At 57.1% G+C, this 19,548-nt stretch overlaps 1 protein-coding gene across 1 annotated transcript; it reads right to left on the bottom strand.

Annotated features, from left to right (window-relative positions):
• Nucleotides 1–3,045: 3,045 nt before the first annotated feature.
• LOC138846695 (insulin growth factor-like family member 4) lies at nt 3,046–12,010 on the bottom strand. The gene is made up of 4 exons (XM_070063200.2): nt 11,791–12,010; nt 11,044–11,094; nt 10,689–10,947; nt 3,046–8,045 (listed from the first exon to the last, which is right to left on the bottom strand). Exons 1-4 carry the CDS (start codon nt 11,816–11,818, stop codon nt 8,009–8,011), a joined length of 375 nt encoding a protein of 124 aa, XP_069919301.2. The 5' UTR covers nt 11,819–12,010; the 3' UTR covers nt 3,046–8,008.
• Between the last annotated feature and the right edge of the window lie 7,538 nt (nt 12,011–19,548).

The raw sequence follows: 19,548 nt of genomic DNA, 5'->3' as shown, positions 1-19,548 counted from the left end.
AAGGCAGGAGAGGTTGGCCCAAGTCCTTGAGCCCCTGCATCCACGTGGGAGACCTGGAAGCAGCGCCTGGCTCCTGGTTCAGATCGGCTCTGGCCATTGCAGCCATCAGCAGATGGAAGACCTCTCTCTCTCTCTCTCTCTCTGCCTCTCTGTAACTCTGCCTTTCAAATAACTACATAAATCTTTAAAAAATGAATAAATGAAATAAAATAAATAAAGTCTATGCTGTCTTATTTCACAAAGGTAACAGAGTGGGATGTGTTCTCCAGCTGTGGATCACGACACTGAGGTTGTAGAACCAGTTGAGTTGTTTCATAGCTAACATCAAGTCAGAACCTAATACCGTGGTCCTTTTCTTTGGGACTGTGTGTCAGCCAGCAGGCAGCAGGGGGCGCCAGAAACCCAGAAGAACATTCCCAGAGCAGGTACCTGGTCATCCTCCCTCCCTGAGGTGCCCGCCCTGGCTTTGTCACCATCTGAGGACGAGTCTGCCTGCCTCCCTCCCTGGGACAGGAGCTCTCTGGGGACAGGAACCAGGGGCTGCATTGGTCACTGCTGCGTCCCCAGGTTGTTGGGGGACACTGTCTGGTGCTGGGGTCGGAGGATGGGAAATAAGAGTAAACTCAGTCCAGATCATGGGATCTGTCACCCTCCATCCCACCCCGCCCTGAGGGCTGACCCTGGCCCGAGGCCACTGCGCTCACAGACATCACTCCCAGACACCAAGCTCCCAGCCCTGCAACCTCCACCAGGGACTTTGGGGCCAGCTGCCCACCCGCCAGTGAGACGTCCCACCCCTCCAGTGGAACTGAGAGACCTGTGCTGCAGGACGGGGGGCACGGGGAGCTCTGCCGCCCCTCCACACAAGCAGCAAAACAGCCCCGTCTGTCTCCTGGTCCCCCCAGGTGCTGCTTCCTCCTGGCTGCAGGGAGCCACTCCCAGGTGCAGGCCAGAGGGGAGGCTGGTGGACTCCCAGGGTCTCATCTCAGAAAGAATGTCAGCTATGCAGGACACCCTCTGAGAGGGAGGGGCGGGCTCTCCTCGCTGAGAGCCGAGAGGCCACTCCCAGTCAGGTTGGGAGGGGCAGAGGCTCTGGGCTCCACCCGCACCCCACATGCTTGCTGGCGGCTCCTGCCACCTGCCACAGGGCCTTAGGGGCCAATACCTGCTTGGCCAGCTAGGATCCCTTCCTGCCTATATGGTCGCACAGCGGCAGCGGCAGGAACAGCCGGAGAAAGCTGGGTGAGACCCACGGGAGGAGGCGCCTCTGCGCAGGTGTTGCGAGCCCCACCCTCGCCCTCTTGCAGCCCAGGAGCGAACGCTGCAGATCCCTGCCAGCCAGTGCTGCCTTTGGAACCCCGTTCCGCCCAGCAGCCTTGTCACTGCCTTGCAGAGCTAGGGTGGAAAAGCAGAGAAAGACAAAGGATCAGGCTTGCCTCAGCCCGCGTGCGTGAGTAAGCCGTGCCTGTCCTCCCGAAGCCTCGGCGCCGTTCGGCTTCTGCGGTCTTCTGTCTGTAAGATTTGGTTCCCTGACCGGGAAATGGACCGCGCTGGCCCTGAGAGCCGCCGCTTCGGGGCGTGGGCGGAGCGAGGTGACCCCGGCGGGGCGGACGGCTTGGCGCCTCTGCCCGGACCTCAGGGAGAAGTCCCCCAACGGCGCGGGTAGCTGCTTCCCGGGCCGCCGACACCAACCCGGACGCCGGGAGACTCGGGACGATGGGACCTGGGGAATCGGAGGAGGTAAGGGTTCCCGGGACGGAAGCACGGTCAAGGGTCCCGCGGGCGCGGGGGACTAGACCCCGGACCGGCCCTGGTTTTGCGGAGCGGCCCCTCCAGGGAACCTCAGGAGAGACACAGACGCCTCGCTGACCCTTCGCAGGCAGAAGGAAATTTGGGAATGCCGCACTGGTATTTATTCTTTTTTTTAAATTAATTAATTAATTAATTAATTATTTTTTGGACAGGCAGAGTTAGTGAGAGAGAGAGAGAGAGACAGAGAGACAGAGACAGAGAGAAAGGTCTTCTTTTGCCGTTGGTTCACCCCCCAAATGGCCACCATGGCCCGCGCTGCACCGATCCGAAGACAAGAGCCAGGTGCTTCTCCTGGTCTCCCATGGGGTGCAGGGCCCAAGCACCTGGGCCATCCTCCACTGCACTCCCGGGCCACAGCAGAGAGCTGGACTGGAAGTGGGGCAACTGGGACAGAATCCCGTGCCCCAACATGACTAGAACCCGGGGTGCCAGCGCCGCAGGCAGAGGATTAGCCTAGTGAGCCGTGGCACTGGCCTATTTATTTATTTTTAAAGTCAGTTACAGAGAGGCAGAGGCAGAGAGGAGAGAGAGAAAACCTTCCACCCTTTGGTTATTCCCCAAATGGTCGCAACAGCCAGAGCTGGGATGATAGGAAGCCAGGAGCCGGGAGCTTCTTCCGGGTGTCCCGCAGGAGTGCAGGGGCCCAAGCACTTGGGCCATCTTCCACTGCTTTCCCAGGCCATAGCGGAGAGCTGGACCGGAAGTGTAGCACTTGGGACTGGAATTGGTGCCCATATGGGATGCCGCCACTGGCAGCCACAGATTTAACTGCTGCACCACAGCGCGGGCCCCTGAGCTGGTTTTTCTCCTCTGATAAGTGGATAGCACTCGCTCCACATCCCGGTGTGCCTCTCTGTAGTCCTACCTCCTAAGCAGGGCTCAAGGCCCACGGGCGACACGGCTGTTCCGGGTTGGCAAGGCTGCTGTCTGTGTGGGGAGCCCCCTTGGTGCAGTGCAATCCCAGGGAGCCAAGACACAGGTTCAGATGGTCACTGTGCAAACAGGGTCTGTGTGGGGAGCAATCCGGACTAGACTGTTACTCGAATTAGGACTTATTCTATGCATCTGCTCTCCCACAATATGGCGCTGGGAGAGAAGTAAACAGCTTCCGCACAGCTGCCTCCAGTTCAACCAATTAACTGTAGGACTTGCTCCTGATTGGAGAGCAGCGTACTCAGCCGAGTTGGGATTGGCGGAGGAGGACTATAAAGGAGGAGAGAGACGGCATGCACCGGGAACATCTATGGGGAACATCTAAGGGAACCCGTGCAGCCCCCGAAGAAAGCCGGCCGGCGGTGTGCCGCTCCCCTGCGGAAGTGGGGAATGCGGCCAGGGGGAACTGCCCTTCCACGGAGGTGGAAGGGATAGTAGCCAACCCGGGAAGAACCAGCGGCAAACCCGGGGAGGGCCGAGCAGACGAAAGAACAGCGCAGGGTCCTGTGTCGTTCCTCCACGAAGAGGGGGAGCGACATAATGGTGCCGTGACTCGGATAGGAAACCTGACTCGGATAGGAAACTTAGGACGGATAGGAAACTTAGGAGAGAAGAAACGGGAAGAACTGGGAAAATATCGGAGAGAGAGACTAGCAAACAGCCAAGGGAAAATACCGGAGAGAGAGACTAGCGAAGAGCCTAGGGGAAAGCCGGACGAGAAAGGTGCCGGAAGAAGCTATTGAAAGCCTAGGCATAGACTTGGATATGGACTGTGGGAAAGAAGTCAGGATTTGAAAGCGAAAGTGAAAGCTTTCATAGACTCGGATGCGGACTATGGCGGGGAAGCTAGGAGATTGAAGGCGAAAGTGAAACCTGGAGGAGGCTTGGACTCGGATACGGACTGTGGGGAGTAGCCAGGAGAAATGAGAGGAATATTGTTGGAGGAAAACTTGGGGAAACATACCGGGTAGAGAAAAATGTTAGGGAAATTGAAGCCGCGGGGGGCAGGCCGAGGCGGAAACGAAAGCCACTTTGGGGTTCTCAGGTTAGCCCGGGAATAGGGGGCGAAAAGTTGAAACCAGAAGCTGAGACGTAAGCCAGATTGGGATCCGTCTGATTAGCCCGGAGAGCAAAGGACGGGAAGCCAAATCGTGGGGCGGAGACGTACGCTGGGTTGAATTCGCCAGGCTAGCCCGGGGAACTTAGATTGAATCCTAGTGGCGGAGACGCAAGCTACGCTGTGTTACTCGCGGAAGCCGCCGCGTGCAGAGAGAGCACGGGGCGTGAATAGATAGGGAACGCTGGCGTAGGCCGTGGTTCAGACGCGAAAGGGTTAAGCGTGGAGACCGCGGACCGCGCGCAAAGCCGGGAAGCCGCGCAGATGAGGCGCGGGCTGAAGCGGCTCAGAGCCGGCGAGGCGCGGAGAAGCAGCCTCGGGGCGGAGCCCGCTGGCGGGGCGAGGCGCCGGGAAGCTGCGCGGAGCCGTGAAGCTGCCGGCAGGGCGAGGCGCCGGGAAGCCGCGGGGATAAGAGAAAACAGAAGTTTAGAAATGGAATGAGAGCGGGAAGCTGCGGGGATAAGAGAAACAGAAGTTTGGAAGTGAAGTAAAAGAGAAATGGGAATGCTGGAAGATAGAAGTGAAATGGGAGAGGTAGGAATGCCCGGAGATAGAGAAATAGAGAAAAATAAGGCCTCCCCTCAACATGCCAATTAGAAGGCTTGGATTCGGTCTGCCTAATCAAGTGAGGCGATGAGCACATGCGGGCAGCTAGCAGCTTATGCGCCGCAGGTCACCGAAGACAGGCACGAATTAACATCAGTAAGGCTTCCCCACAATACAACAATATTAAGCTTGGATTCGGTCTGCCTGATTTAAGGCGGTAAGCGCCAGCAAAGCTCGACCAGAGTATGAGCTGCAGGTCACCGAAGATAGGCACGAACCAACACTAATAAGTCTCCCCCACAATAAGGCAATGAGAAGGCTTGGATTCGGTTTGCCTGATAGGTCTTGTAAGTCCCCTGCGGGCAGAGCAGAGCATGCGCTGCAGGGCACCGAACACAGGCACGCATCAGCGCCTAAAAACCTCCTCACAATGGCGAAGAGAGGACCCGGATTCGGTTTGCCTGATAGGACTTGTAAGAGCCTGTGGCAACTCTAGCAAGTACAGCAGAGTGTGTGCTGCGGGACACCGAAGACAGGCGCGTATCAACGCTAAAAAATAAAAAGAAAGGGGGATCTGTGGGGAGCAATCCGGACTAGACTGTTACTCGAATTAGGACTTATTCTATGCATCTGCTCTCCCACAATATGGCGCTGGGAGAGAAGTAAACAGCTTCCGCACAGCTGCCTCCAGTTCAACCAATTAACTGTAGGACTTGCTCCTGATTGGAGAGCAGCGTACTCAGCCGAGTTGGGATTGGCGGAGGAGGACTATAAAGGAGGAGAGAGACGGCATGCACCGGGAACATCTATGGGGAACATCTAAGGGAACCCGTGCAGCCCCCGAAGAAAGCCGGCCGGCGGTGTGCCGCTCCCCTGCGGAAGTGGGGAATGCGGCCAGGGGGAACTGCCCTTCCACGGAGGTGGAAGGGATAGTAGCCAACCCGGGAAGAACCAGCGGCAAACCCGGGGAGGGCCGAGCAGACGAAAGAACAGCGCAGGGTCCTGTGTCGTTCCTCCACGAAGAGGGGGAGCGACAGGTCTGTGCTGAGCTGCCAGCCCCAGGGGGCCCAGGGTGCTGTGTCCCCCCCCCCCCAGCTGCTCTGGGTCACGGTCAGGGAGACTCAGGGCTCCGTACAGGAGTCACGGTCTCCACACCTCAGCTCTGGCCTTAAGTAGCCCTGGCAAGACACCAACGCCCAGTCCTGGGTGAGCCAAGAGTTGCTACAGTAATTAAATACGAGAGACAACCTCCCCTCCCAGTTCAGGGTTGCAGCCAGCCCTGCTCAGGCCCTCCTCCTCCCCCAACCCTCCTCCATGTGCCAGTGCCCACAGCAGCTCCTTTCGGGGAGGAAGTCGCCAAGGACGGGGCCCCACCAGGATCCACTTTGTCTCAGATGAGGAGGAGAGGGGAAGGAGACTGGTGGGGAATCCAGATCCTTCCACGACACCTGGATGTGTGCCCAGGCCCAGCCCTGGGCCAGGCCTGCCCCAGCCAGCCATAGCCTGGGGACAGCTGTCAGGACAGAGAGACTGGGTGTGAAGCCACAGCCAGAGCAGGTTTATGCAGAAGACTGAAGCCTGGGTGAACGCACGCACGGCGGCGGAATTGCCAGTGAACGCACAGCAGAGAGAGCCCCTTCCCTACAGACCAGCGATTTAAACAGTGCAAAGCACTGGGAAGGGGCTTGGGGGTCTGAGCTGAAGCTGGGCTGCTGAGATAGAGGGAGAGCCTGGGCTCGTTCTGAAGGTCCCGCGAGATCACAGTGGGAGCTGGGAGGGGTTCGGGCTGAGGCTGACGCTGGACTGCGGAGCCCAGCTGCTGAGCTCGGGGCAGAGACAGGCTGCTGGCTGGGCTCTTCAGACAGGGGAGTGTCCAGCAGGCTGGGCAGGGTGCGGCTGTGTTGGCAGGGCAGAGAAATGGGGGCCTGCTTGCTGCGTGTAGGAGAAGACGCCCAAGTCCTTGGGCCCCTGCACCTGCGTGGGAGACCTGGAAGAAGCTCCTTGCTGCTGGCCTCTGATTGGTGCAGCTCCGGCCCTTGCGGTCACCTGGGGAGTGAAGGAGCGGACACAAGACCTCTCCTTCCCTCTCCCTCCCTCCCTCCCTCTCTCCCTCCCTCCCTCCCTCTCTCTCCCTCCCTCCCTCCCTCCCTCCCTCTCTCTCTCTGCCTCTGCCTCTCTGTAACTCTGCCTTTCAAATTAACAAATAAATATTTTTTAAGAAATGGGAAAATGTCTCCACCCTCGAGTTTGTAATCAGGACACCTGCTGCCTACGGTGTCCAGAAGCCCACGGGGTAGGGAGGAGGGTTCCAGTGGGCCGAGCGCGGATCACCCGCCTTTGCTCTGCCTTCCACACCTGTAACCTGCATCTGTAGTCACCAGAACAGCTGCAGGGAGAGCCTGCTAGAACCGGGACTGCTGCCTGGAGCGAATGATACTGTTGCTGCTTTGCGCCCCTGCAAGGAAAGAAACAGTTGCCTTGCACTGCCTCACCTTGACCATGTCCTGTGTGCACCGCCTAACCTTGACCATGTCCTGTGGGCCTGAATTTGAAAATGTGCCCCCATGATAAGAACCATAAATCGGGTGTTTCAAGCAAGAGTTTGGAGGGAGGGCACCAGTCCTGGCCGCCCCTCAGGCTGGTGACTGAGCACTGAAGGAATAAAGGGGCACAGTGGTGGGGGATACAAATCCTCCCCAGTGAGCTACCTCTGAGGTATAGACTGCACAGGAATGCTGAGGGAGGTGGACCCAGAAGAGGGAGGGGCCTGCAGAGGAGGGAGGAGACCTGCAGCACAAAGTGTTAGAGTCGACCGCCCGAAAAACGTCACCAAGAGACACGTCTCTTATGCAAACAACACAGGGAAGTTTTATTGATTATCCAGCATGCTGGGGCTGCCTGATCAACAAAAAACAGAGCAGCCCCGAATAACCAAAGGTTAGGGTTTATAAAGGCAAAAACCGCAAAACCGGGAAGGGGGGAATACATGGTTGCTATGCACGGTTGTTATACACAGTTGCTAAAATCAAAAGAGAGTACATAAAATCAAAAGAGAGTATATGGTTACTGGGGTCAACATAACCTAAAACCTAAGTGAAATTAATATTGATCATAATCTTGACAATACCAGTTACAATATTACAATTAGCAATTAGGACTTGACATTAATGTAAGACACAGACAAATCACATCTTTATTATTAGCCCAGGTAACCCAGGTGCACCCTTTCTACTTTTAAACTTGAGCAATCATGCTAGGGGGTCTTTTGCGTTGCCAAGGGTGATGTAGTGCACTGCTATTGTCCGACTATTTGAGATCACAGTTTCAGACCAGAGTCTCACGGTGGGGGGTGTGCTTTTCCAGAATGCAGTCTCAAGTGCTCCAAAATGGAGTCCCTACTGTCTAGGTGCTACTTCACTCTGTCTTATTTTCACAGCTATACCAGGAAGGTTTAAACCTATAAACTTAAACTTAACTTTTTACACCCGCACATATACAATTTTAACTCTTCACACCCTTCCAGACTGTGCGAGTCTGGTGTCCAGCCAAGAGACATCAGGAAGCACTAGGATGCTCCATGGCCAGGATCCGTCAGTCATCTCAAGGCCTTCTCCCGGTCCCTCGCAAAGGGCTGGTCCTGCAAGGAAAGAGATAGGACAGAGTCTCAGCTCTGGGGGACTGGTCCAGCCCAGGTCAGCAAGCCCGCGCCCTGAGTCTTAAGGCTGGCAGCTATGGTGACCACTCTTAACTGACAGGGACCTGGTGAGAGAGAGACAGAGAGGGGAGAGAGTGGGAGAGGGGAAAGAAGGAGAGATGGGGAGAAGGGGTGGAATGAGAAGGCCATGCCAAGATAGCCACTAGCAAGCAAGCATCAGTTACTCAGGAGTGGCTTCAGAAATCCACTGAGAAACCACCTGGCAACAGAGCCTGCCTGGCAACAGGCTGTGATTGGTTAGGGTATAGACCGCCCCTTGACCAGATTGGCTGCCTTGGCTATATAACCTGCTGCACCAACTGAAATAAAGGAGTCTGCGGGCTGCTCGCTTCTGGCCCACTTTCAGCCAACTCCTGGGGTCTGTGTGGTGGCTCCGTGCCTCTTGCCCCACCACACTCCTCCTCTCAGAACGAATCCACAGCAACAGGGAGAAGGGTTGAAGGCGGAGGGGAGAGGGGAGAGGGAGAGAGAGAAGCAATGGGTGAGAGAGGCTCTCTGAAAAACAGAGGCGGGAGCAGTCTGCTTGCTCAGCCGTCTGCCCAGGCGATCTGATGCTGCTCAGAGTCAGACCTGAGTTGAATCCTGGCCATGGCACCAAGCTGTCACGGGAGAGTGAAGACAAGTCCCCTCTCAGTTCCCATCTCACGGCTGGAGAGGAATTCCAGAGCAGACAAGGAGAGCAGAGTGAGCAAAGTCGGTCTATTGCAAGTGAGGAGCCTCCTGTCACAGCAGCCAGGAGGGAGGCTCCCAGGGCGCTGGCTCTTTTATACACAAAGTGGCCCCCTCTGGTGTCTTTCTGAAAACCAGACCCAGATTTAACCAATCAGAGGAGGAGCAGAATAATAGCTAATTGAAGAACCTTAAAAATCAAACCAAGATGGAGTGACTTAAGCCAATACCATTAAAAACAAGAAGTCACCTTTGCCCCAAATAAAAATTAAAGTTTAAAATTACAGCCCTAAACATTTTCCCCAAAGCTAAAATTAGGTGCAGCTATAAAATAAGGGACCCTATGCTTAGCTAGCTGTGACACTTGTGCCTGGCTGTGCTAAGACCTAACCCAGTTTGTATACCTCCTAATACTCAAATAACGGTGTGGGAAGCGGGACGCCGCTCTCCCACAAGGGGAACAAAGGGAGCGAGATGTCGTCCCCCTCAGGGTGAACAAGATGGTGCTGGCAGGGAAAGGAACTACTAAAGAAGTAAACAACAAAGTGGCGATGAGGTGCATGCCTCCCGTGTGATCCCGTAGCTGATTGGATAGAAGACGCATGCCTTTCACATGATCAGCTCACGGATTGGACTGCTGTGTGCATGGACACTATAGTGCTTTTGATTGGTCGCTGCGGGTATATAAACCGTGTGGCTTGTACTGGGGGTGCTCTCCGGACTCCCGAGTTCAGAAGGCCCGTCTGCGCAGACGCCGAATAAGTCCTCTTGCTTTTGCATCAGCTGGTCTGGAGTCTGAGTCTCTGGGGTGTGCCTCTCAACGTGTTAGCATCCTCACTCCGAGGGTCTAACACTAATCAGAAGACAGGGATTGCAATCCAGTGTAGCCTTCATAAAACTCAGTGCAGTTAGTGGACTGAACTGTTTTCCGATTGACCTAACTGCCCGTCAGCCCGTCTAACTCCTCACCATGATTCTCAGCCCAGAGCAGTTGAAGGACCACTGGCCCAGGCCCAGAGGGGCACTCGGTGTGCACAGAAGCTACCATGATACCAGGCTCTGTGGAGGTTGGCTGCTGAGCAGGGGCACAACCATGGGTCTTCATGGCTGGCGTACATTCCTAAAGCTGTACCTATGAAAAGTGCATTCATTAAATAAAAGCTTTAAAAGAAAAAAAGAATTCCATGGGGATTCTTAAGGGACTGACCGAGGCTGGGTGGGTGACCCCCTTCTTGGGCTGGAGGCGGGCAAGAGGTTGTTGGGAAATCTAGCAATCAGAATAATTAGTTACCAGTTACCATTTGAAATCCACTCCGGTTCTCTCTCTCTCTCTCTCTCTCTCTCTCTCTCTCTCAAAATTTATTTATTTATTTGCGAGGCGGAGTTATAGACAGAAAGACAGAGAGACAGAGAAAGAGGTCTTCCATCCACTGGTTCACTTCCCAAATGGCTGCAACGGCCGGAGCTGGAAGCTTCTTCCAGGTCTCCCACGCGGGTGCAGGCACCCAAGCACTTGGGCCATCATCCACTGCTTTCCCAGGCCATCAGCAGAGAACTGGATCAGAAGTAGAGCAGCCAGGACACGAACCAGCATCCCTATGGAATGCTGGCACCATAGGTGGAGGCATAGCCAACTATACCATAGCGCCGGCATTGCTTCCACCCCTGCCCCTCTTTTTGGGTTGCCTTAGTGGAAGTTGATTTTCTGGGAAAGCATTCTTCCATGTAGGAAAAACCAAGAGATTATGAATCATAGATCAGGAGAAGAACAACCACACGAAATCCGACTGCAGGACCACAATTCTACAGAAGCAGAGATGTCAGCATATGGACTACCAACCCCCCTCCACCCTCCCTGCCTCAGCCCAATGCCACGGCCAGGGGCCACCCCCTTACCTGTCACAGACCGTGGAGATGGGGGATGAGTGGCACTGGGAGCTGACACCCAGGACTCTCAGCCGCACAACAAGTCTCGGGTGACCGACTGACTCAGGACAGCACAGCTCAAAGCAGGGCCAGTAGCGGCAGTGGGGGCCACAGAGGCGGGTCCGGTTCAGGGGCAGGATGGTGTCGTCGTCACAGCACTGCTCCAGGGGGTTGTAGACCTGGTCCCCGCACCTGGGCGCCGGCTGGCACAGCCACAGACCGTCAGGCCCTGCAAAGCCAGAGCTGGGTGGGCTCCGGGGTTGTGTCTGGGACCAGCCCCAGCTCCGTGATGCTGTCTCCTCCCGCCTCATGCACCCTCTCTCACCTGGGACTCCTTCCGAGAGCGAGCCCAGGAGGCCAGAGAGGAAGACGGCAGCTGTGAAGCAGAGGGGATGAGGACGGCGCTGGGACACCTGGTCCAGGTCCCAGCGACGGCACGGAGCTCCCTGCTCACCGACGCCACTCAGAGTGGGTCAGGGTCCTGGGGTGTGGGTGGGCAGGGGGGATACGCAGGGAGGCTCCGGGAGGAGTTAAGGTTCTGAGGCTGCAGGTGCGAGGGAGGTGGCAAAGCATCAGAGAGGACCGGGGTGATACGAGGAGGGAGACAAGAACTGCTTAGGGGAGAGAGAGTCAGGCTGGCGCCGTGCAGGGGTTAAGCTGCCACCTGAGACAGCGGCATCACGCACGGGTCCTGGTTCAAGCCCCGGCTGCTCCATGTCTGATGCAGCTCCTGCTATGCAGTGGGAAAGCAGCAGAAGACGGTCTGAGAGCGTGGGCCCTGCACCCTCGGGGGAGACCCGGATGGAGCTCAGGGCCCGGCCATTGCAGCCACCTGGGCAGGGAGCCAGAAGAGGGAAGCGCTCAATACCTCTCTCTCTCTCTCTCTCTCTCTCTCTCTCTCTCTCTCTCTCTCTTCCTCCCTCCCTCCCTCCCTCCCTCCCTCCCTCCTTTTCTCCCCCAGTCACTCTGACTTTCAAATAAATAAGTACCTCTCTACAAGTGAAAAAGGGTCAGGTTTCCAGCCCAGCAGGGTTGGGGGCTCTGAGGCTCCCTGGGGCTGGGGTCTCCTCACCGAGCACTCCCATCACTCCGGGCACCATGCTTCTGAGCCGGCTGCAGGGCAGTGGGTGGCGGAGCAGCTGCACCTCTGGGGTGGGACCTGGCTCTGTGGTTTATATAGGAGCCCAGGGACCTGTGAATCAGGCGGCAACACAGGCAGCAGGGCCTGGGAGGGTGGGGACAGCACTGACAGCAGTCATTGAGTAACAGCTCCTGAATCTGGCCCAGGAGGCAGCCGCCTTCTCACGCCCTCCGCCCTGAGAGCCTTTTCTGGGCACAGCTGTGTTAGAGTCTGAAAAAGCCCACCGCCCGAGGAACGACTCCAAGAGACTTTTCTCTCATGTTACCAGCAAAGGGTTAAAGATTTATTGATTATCCAGCATGCTGGGGCTGTCCGATCATACATGAACAGAGCAGCCCCGAATAACCAAAGGTTAGGATTTATAAAGGCAAAAACCGCAAAACCGGGAAGGGGGGAATACATGGTTGCTATGCACGGTTGCTATACACAGTTGCTAAAATCAAAAGAGAGTACATAAAATCAAAAGAGAGTATATGGTTACTGGGGTCAACATAACCTAAAACCTAAGTGAAATTAACATTTATCATAATCTTGACAATACCAGTTACAATATTACAATTAGCAATTAGGACTTGACATTAATGTAAGACACAGACAAATCACATCTTAATTATTAGCCGAGGCCGGCGCCGCGGCTCACTAGGCTAATCCTCCGCCTAGCGGCGCTGGCACACCAGGTTCTAGTCCCGGTCGGGGCGCCGGATTCTGTCCCGGTTGCCCCTCTTCCAGGCCAGCCCTCTGCTGTGGCCAGGGAGTGCAGTGGAGGATGGCCCGGGAGTGCAGTGGAGGGTGGCCCAGGGGCTTGGGCCCTGCACCCCATGGGAGACCAGGAAAAGCACCTGGCTCCTGGCTCCTGCCATCGGATCAGCGTGGTGCGCCGGCCGCAGCGCGCTGGCCATGGCGGCCATTGGAGGGTGAACCAACGGCAAAGGAAGACCTTTCTCTCTGTCTCTCTCTCTCACTGTCCACTCTGCCTGTCAAAAAAAAAAAATATTAGCCCAGGTAACCCAGGTGCAACCTTTCTACTTTTAAGCTTGAGCAATCATGCTAGGGGGTTTTTGTGTGTTGCCATGGGTGATGTAGTGCACTGTTATTGTCCGACTATTTGAGATCATAGTTTCAGACCAGAGTCTCACGGTGGGGGGGTGCTTTCCCAGAATGGAGTCTCAAGTGCTCCAAAATGGAGTCCCTACTGTCAAGGTGTTACTTCACTCTGTCTTATTTTTACAGCTGTACCAGGAAGGTTTAAACCTGTAAGCTTAAGCTTAACTTTTTACACCTGCACATATACAATTTTAACTCTTCAGCTGAGGGGGCGCCCAGCTGGGAGAGACGCCTGGGCCCTCCCTCCCCTGAGGGCACCCGCCCTCCCCAAACACTGGCTGTTTCCAGGCTCCCACATGCCTTATTACAGAAGTTTCAAGCCCCCCGCCATGTCCACTCCTGCAGGGCTCCTGCTTCTGCAGACTCACGAGTGGGAGACCACGAAGGTGCAGCAGGATTGGGGGCTCCTCCGGGGCTGCAGACTCTCCACCAGGGAGTCGCCAGGGACAGAGTCACGGGGGACCCTGGGGTCCACGGTGCCTTTTTCTTGTTGCTCTAAGGGTCTTTGACCAGAGAATTGCTCCCCCGGTTTGTCATTGCTGTCTACCTGTCAGCATCACTCCGTCCGTGTGAATGCAACGCCTGTGGGGTTCTCAGAGGCCGCCCCTCTGTGTTCCGGGGCTCCCCAGGGAGGCTGACACAGCACTGGGGCAGAGGCCTTAGGGGGCATCGCCGTCGGCAGGGACTCTCCTGTCCCGGGTCAGAGGAGGAGACTCCACCTGCAGGGTCTGATGGCTGCGTACAGAGCCGCCTGCTCCCTCCTCTGCGGGTGTGAAGTCGGTGCCTCTGCTTCCCCTGCACCCTAACAGGAGTCCCCTGGTCGCCGGACGTCCCCCACTGACAGAGCAGCTGCTGGGAAATCAGGCCTGCGAGAGCCACGGTCCCAGATGCATTCGCCCGATGACTCCTCGGAGCCCTGCGCCTGCACCAGGGAGCTCCTGACCATGGATGGAGACGCACCCCCCCAGGGGGGTGGGCAGGTAGGTCACATGGGCGGAGGAAAACGCAAAGGTGGTTCCTGGACTTCCTCTGTGCCTTCCTGGACTGTGTGCAGGAAATCCACGGAGCCTGCGGACACGGAGCGGCCAGGCTGAGCAGTCATCCCTGAGCACAGAGCCCGTGTGGCCCAGGCTGTCCGGTCTGTCTGATCGCGGGCGCCTCAACGTGGAGCCATGGGAGGCCTGGGGAAGCAGCAGAGTGAACGAGGCTCTGCCGCCAACTGCATCACCTGGAGCAAAGCCGGGAAGAAGCTGCAGCGGAGTCTGGTGATCCGGGCACTGTGCATCCGGGAGGGCATTTACTCGCAGGAGCCCAAGCACAGGACGATGGGGAACAAGGGCTCCAGACACTGTCTATCTCATCAAAGACATCAAGTTCCTCCTCCCGGAGCCCAGAGCCCAAGAGACAAGGGTTTGGGAGCCCTACAGGAAGAGAGTGGAAACCGTGGAGCGTCGGAAAGACAAGCCCGACCATAAACTTGACCACAGCATCAAGGAGCAGTGCTCCATGTTCACTGATACTCTGCAGGACCAGCGGTGCCCTATCCATGTGCCGTCCACTTGCAGCGGACGGGCAAGTGCCACGTGCAGACCCCTCAGCTCTGCCGCCGGCTCACCGTGGAGTTCCTGCACAAGGCCTTCCTTGTCCTTCATGTCCATCCAAGGCGTCTGCGTCCAGGCTGGGGAGCTGGGCCCTCTCCCTCTTCCTCTCCTTCTCCCTCTTCCTCTCTCCCTCTCCCTCTCTCCCTCTCACTGTTTCTACCTCTAAGTAAATACAGAAGAATCTGCAGGCTCGTCCTCAGAGCAGTCCCTCCCCTGCGCTCATCCCTGGTCCCAGCGTCAGCTCCGCTCTCCGGGGAGCACTTGCAGAAGGGATACCTCAGGAGCCCGCATGCGGCCTGGCGGTGGGGACATGGTCACAGCACCCGCAGACTAAGCTGCCACAGCTGCGTTGGAGTCCAGCCCTGGCTCCTGACTCCAGCTTCCGGCTAACGTAGACCCCAGAAGGCAGCGGCGATGGCTTTAGTAGTTGGGTCCCTGCCGCCCACGCGGGAGACCCGGCTGGAGGGCTGGGCTCCCGGCTGTGGCCTGGCCTGGCCCTGGTGGTCGCAGCATTCGGGGAGTTGGTACGAATGGGAGCTCTCTCTGTCGGGGTGTCGCCACTTAATAATGAAAGATATTTGAGGAATGACTCGGCCCCTACCCCTTCACGGCTCCTGTCCCAGGTACAGTCCTGTCTGTCTTGTCTGCAGCCACGCACTCTGCATCCAGACCAGGGCCTCGGGGCTCGGGCGGCAGCACCAGTGGTCAGGACGGGGGGGCGGCAGAGGGGACCCGAACTTAATTTGATGACCACGGCCAGGAAGGACCTAATACACAGCGATCGACCCAACAGAAGGGAGCCAGATCGGGGTAGACGGCTTCACTCCACCGCCGGGGAGTCAGGGAATAAGAGGTCGAGTGGGGAGACATTCAGCGCTGGGGACAGGGTACCTCAGTGTCCTTTCTTCCCGTTTGCAACAAAACGTTCATCTCAAGGACTCAGAAAAGCATGTGACAAGGGACAGCGTGGAAACTCGTCCTCCACAGTAACGCCAAGCCCAGCCCACTGCGCCCTGAGCTGCAGGAGCCCGGCCGTTTATGAAATCGCCAGTCCCCCCGTAGGCCCCGTGACGGCAGCTGCGTGCTCCGTCAGCCATCACAGGAGGCGCCCCCTGAGCAAAGGGGACTTCCTGAACCCAGAGAACTCCCTGCAGCGCCGAGACACGGGAGGACTGGGCGGGAAAGGGTGAGGGCAGAGGGCCCACAGATGGGCCTGTGAGTGCTGCGGGAGACGCCGCCGGCAGAGGTCAGAGACCCCAGAGATGAACGAGAGCCCTGATTTGGGGCCTCACCCTCTCCCCTGGTGCCCCGGTGCTGCTCACGGAAGCTGTGCCTTGGCTAAGGGGACCCCAACCCCAGGTCCCGCCTCTGCCCAGCTCACATCACTGCCCCTCCCCGTTCAGCCCAGCTTCCCTGCACCTGACGGCCCTGTAGCTCCTCTGCCCCAGCGTCGACTCCAGCAGCCAGGAACCTCCCTGCCACCCCTGCCCTCCGCCCCGGGCTCCGCCATGCAGCGCTGGGCCTCGGGTTGCGGCACGGCAGACAGCTGGCATGTCAGACCTGCTCTCAGGACACCGCCCTTCCCTGACCAAGGAGAACCAGAGCAGCAGCCTTGGGCCGCGGGGACATTGGCTAAGCTGCTCCCTGCCTCGCCAGCACCCTTAATGAGTGCTGGCTTCAGCCCAAGCTGCTCCACCTATAGCCAGGTCCCTGCTACTGCACTGGGAAAGCAGCAGAGGATGGGGCCCTGCACCCTTCTGGGAGGCCAGGATGGAGCTCCTGGCTCCTGGCTTCAGCCTGGCCAAGCCCTGGGCATGATAGCTATCTGCAGGTGATTAGTGATGAAAGATCTCTCTATATATCTTACTCTCCCCACTTGAAATAAACTAATGAAGAAATCTTTAAGGATAATAACAATATTCAAGAAGAGAACTGGAGGGCTTCCAAACTTGGTCAGGGCGTGCTGCACCTCCAGGTGTCCCCTGCCACTTCTAAGATACTCCACCCACCCCTTCCTCCCACGGAGAATTATTGTCAATACCCTCGGGCAGACACTGTTGCTGGGAACCCAGGCTGAGGCAATCCGGTGCTTTTCCACGGGCAGAGGAACAGGGATCTCAGGCACTGGTGGCCCCTCCTCAGCGTCAGGACCTCCGAGGCCTGGCGCCTCCGCTTTGAGCCCTGGGGCTGTGTCTCTCATCTGTCCAGCTACTCCCTGCTAGGGCTGGGATGAGGGGCTTGGGGCCAGAAGGGCGCGGCTGTCCTGTGTTCAGGATTGTCCTGTAGGGGCGCTGCTGAGTCCAGGCTCAGGATCCAATGTGGGCAGCATGCAGGGAGACGTCCAGCCAGCACTGCACAGAGTCGCGGGAACCCTCACATCACCTCTGTCCCCAGACAGCAGGGATCGCAGAACTTCGGTCCAGGGCCCACCCGAGGCGGGCACTGCCCACGCTGGGGGCAGAATCTCTGCCCTTCCCCCGATCGATGTCCCTCCACCCGGCTTCCTGCCCTGAGCTCCCTGCTCCGTCTCCCCCACCCCCCACTCCTCCGTCCCGCACTGGTTTTTCCTCTTCTCAGCCTTCAGGGCCGCTCCCATATTACAGGTAATGCACGCAATAACTTAACTGGAAAACGTTCTGTCTTCTTTTTTTTTTTTTTTTTTTTTTTTGACAGGCAGAGTGGACAGTGAGAGAGAGAGACAGAGAGAGAAAGGTCTTCCTTTGCCGTTGGTTCACCCTCCAATGGCCGCCGCTGCAGCCGGCGCACCGCGCTGATCCTGGCAGGAGCCAGGAGCCAGGTGCTTTTCCTGGTCTCCCATGGGGTGCAGGGCCCAAGCACCTGGGCCATCCTCCACTGCACTCCCTGGCCATAGCAGAGAGCTGGCCTGGAAGAGGGGCAACCGGGACAGAATCCGGCGCCCCAACCGGGACTAGAACCCGGTGTGCCGGCGCCGCAAGGTGGAGGATTAGCCTATTGAGCCACGGCGCCGGCTCCGTTCTGTCTTCTGAGCCCTAGAGTCACACAGCGAGTGAGGGTCATCTTCCCCTCACTTCCGCTCCGTCCCCCTCCTGCCCCCGCAGGTAACTGTGGGTACCACATAGTGTTTGCATTTTTCCAAAAACTCGATATAGTTACACACGTAGAAGGTAGCCGGGCAGGGCTGGCGCTGGCGGCAGTGGATTAGTCCCGTCCTCCCTGCGCTGGCTGCAGTGGATCAGTCCCGTCCCCCCCTGCGCTGGTTGCAGTGGATCAGTCCCACCCCCCCCACGCTGGCTGCATTGGATCAGTCCCACCCCCCCTGCGCTGGTTGCAGTGGATCAGTCCCAACCCCCCTGTGCTGGCTGCAGTGGATCAGTCCTGTCCCCCCCTGCGCTGCCTCAGTGGATCAGTCCCATCCCCCCCCTGCCCTGGCTGCAGTGGATCAGTCCTGTCCCCCCCTGTGCTGGCTGCAGTGAATCAGTCCCTTCTGCTCTGTGCTGGCTGCAGTGGATCAGTCCCGTCCCCCCTGTGCTGGCTGCAGTGGATCAGTCGCGTCCACCCCTGCGCTGGCTGCAGTGAATCAGTCCCGTCCCCTCTGTGCTGGCTGCAGTGGATCAGTCCAGTCCCCCCTGCACTGGCTGCAGTGGATCAGTCCTGCCCCCCTGCACTGGCTGCAGTGGATCAGTCCTGTCCCCCCTGCACTGGCTGCAGTGGATCAGTCCTGTCCCCCCTGCACTGGCTGCAGTGGATCAGTCCTGTCCCCCCTGCACTGGCTGCAGTGGATCAGTCCTGTCCCCCCCTGCACTGGCTGCAGTGGATCAGTCCTGTCCCCCCTGCACTGGCTGCAGTGGATCAGTCCTGTCTGCAATTCTGGCTTCCATAGCAGATGCTCCACTTCTGATCCAGCTTCCTGCTGATTTGCCCGGGAAAGCAGCGGATGACGGTCCCAGAGTGTGGACTCTCCCTCCCGTGGGAGACCAGGATGGAGTTTCTTGGTTTCTGGATTCACCTTGGCTCATCTCCAGCTGTTGGGGTCATCTGGGGAGTGAACCAGTGGATGGAAGACACCTCTCTCTCTCCCACTACCTTTCAAATAAAAAAAAAAAACCACTTATAACAAAAGAAACATTCATGCACACAGAATCACTCTCTCTTCTATAAGCAGTGTTACAGGAGTTCGGGTCAGTCTTTGCCTCAGGCTGATGAAGAATTACGATGCAGACAGAAGGCGTGGTGTGAGCAAAGCAAGTGGAAATAATTATCAGGAAACAGAGACTCCTGCTGTCAGGAGGGGTCCGTCCCGCTCAGGGCATTGGGGACTTACACAGGGCGGGCCTGCCAACTGGTCAACTCTTCTGCATAGTTTCAGGATGACAGGGCTCTGCTTTTTATTTGTTGTTGTTTTTTGTTTATTTGAAAGTCAGAGTTACAGAGAGGAAGAGGCAGAGACAAAGAGAGAGAGGTCTTCTATCCACTGGTTCACTCCCCAAATGGCTGAAACAGGAAGGGCTGGGCCAGGCCAAAGCCAGGAGCCAGGAACTTCCTCCAGGTCTGCAACATGGGTGCAGGACCCAAGCACTCGGGCCATCCTCAGCTGCTTTCCCAGGTGCATCAGCAGGGAGATGCATTGGAACTGGAGGAGCTGGGATTTGAACTGGTGCTTATATGAGATGTTGGTGGTGCAGGTGGTGGCTTTACCTGCTCAGCCACAATGTCTGCCCCTATTTTCCATTTTATAAAGAGATTATAATTTATTTCATTTGTTGTCTCCTATTGACAATGGTTCCTAATTTTTCAGCCTTGCCTTAAATACTGTAATCAATGTCTCTGTACCTGTGTCTCTCCGAGTGCATTTGGGCGTTCCCTTAGCACCAGCACCACAGTGGAAACTCTGAATCAACTTGTGTGGCAGCTCTGAGCACTATGTAAATGCAATTAAACAAACCTGAAATACTAATGAGCTGACACGTGCAGCAGGCAGGGCCCAGCTTCTGTGCTATGAATT

Source organism: Oryctolagus cuniculus, chromosome 18 (assembly GCF_051225735.1).
Source record: "Oryctolagus cuniculus isolate XC-2025 breed Fujian yellow rabbit chromosome 18, ASM5122573v1, whole genome shotgun sequence".
In the NCBI taxonomy this organism is placed as follows: domain Eukaryota; kingdom Metazoa; phylum Chordata; class Mammalia; order Lagomorpha; family Leporidae; genus Oryctolagus; species Oryctolagus cuniculus.
The sequence above is the reverse complement of the archived record's forward strand: the minus strand, read 5'-3'. Positions and strand labels throughout refer to the sequence as shown.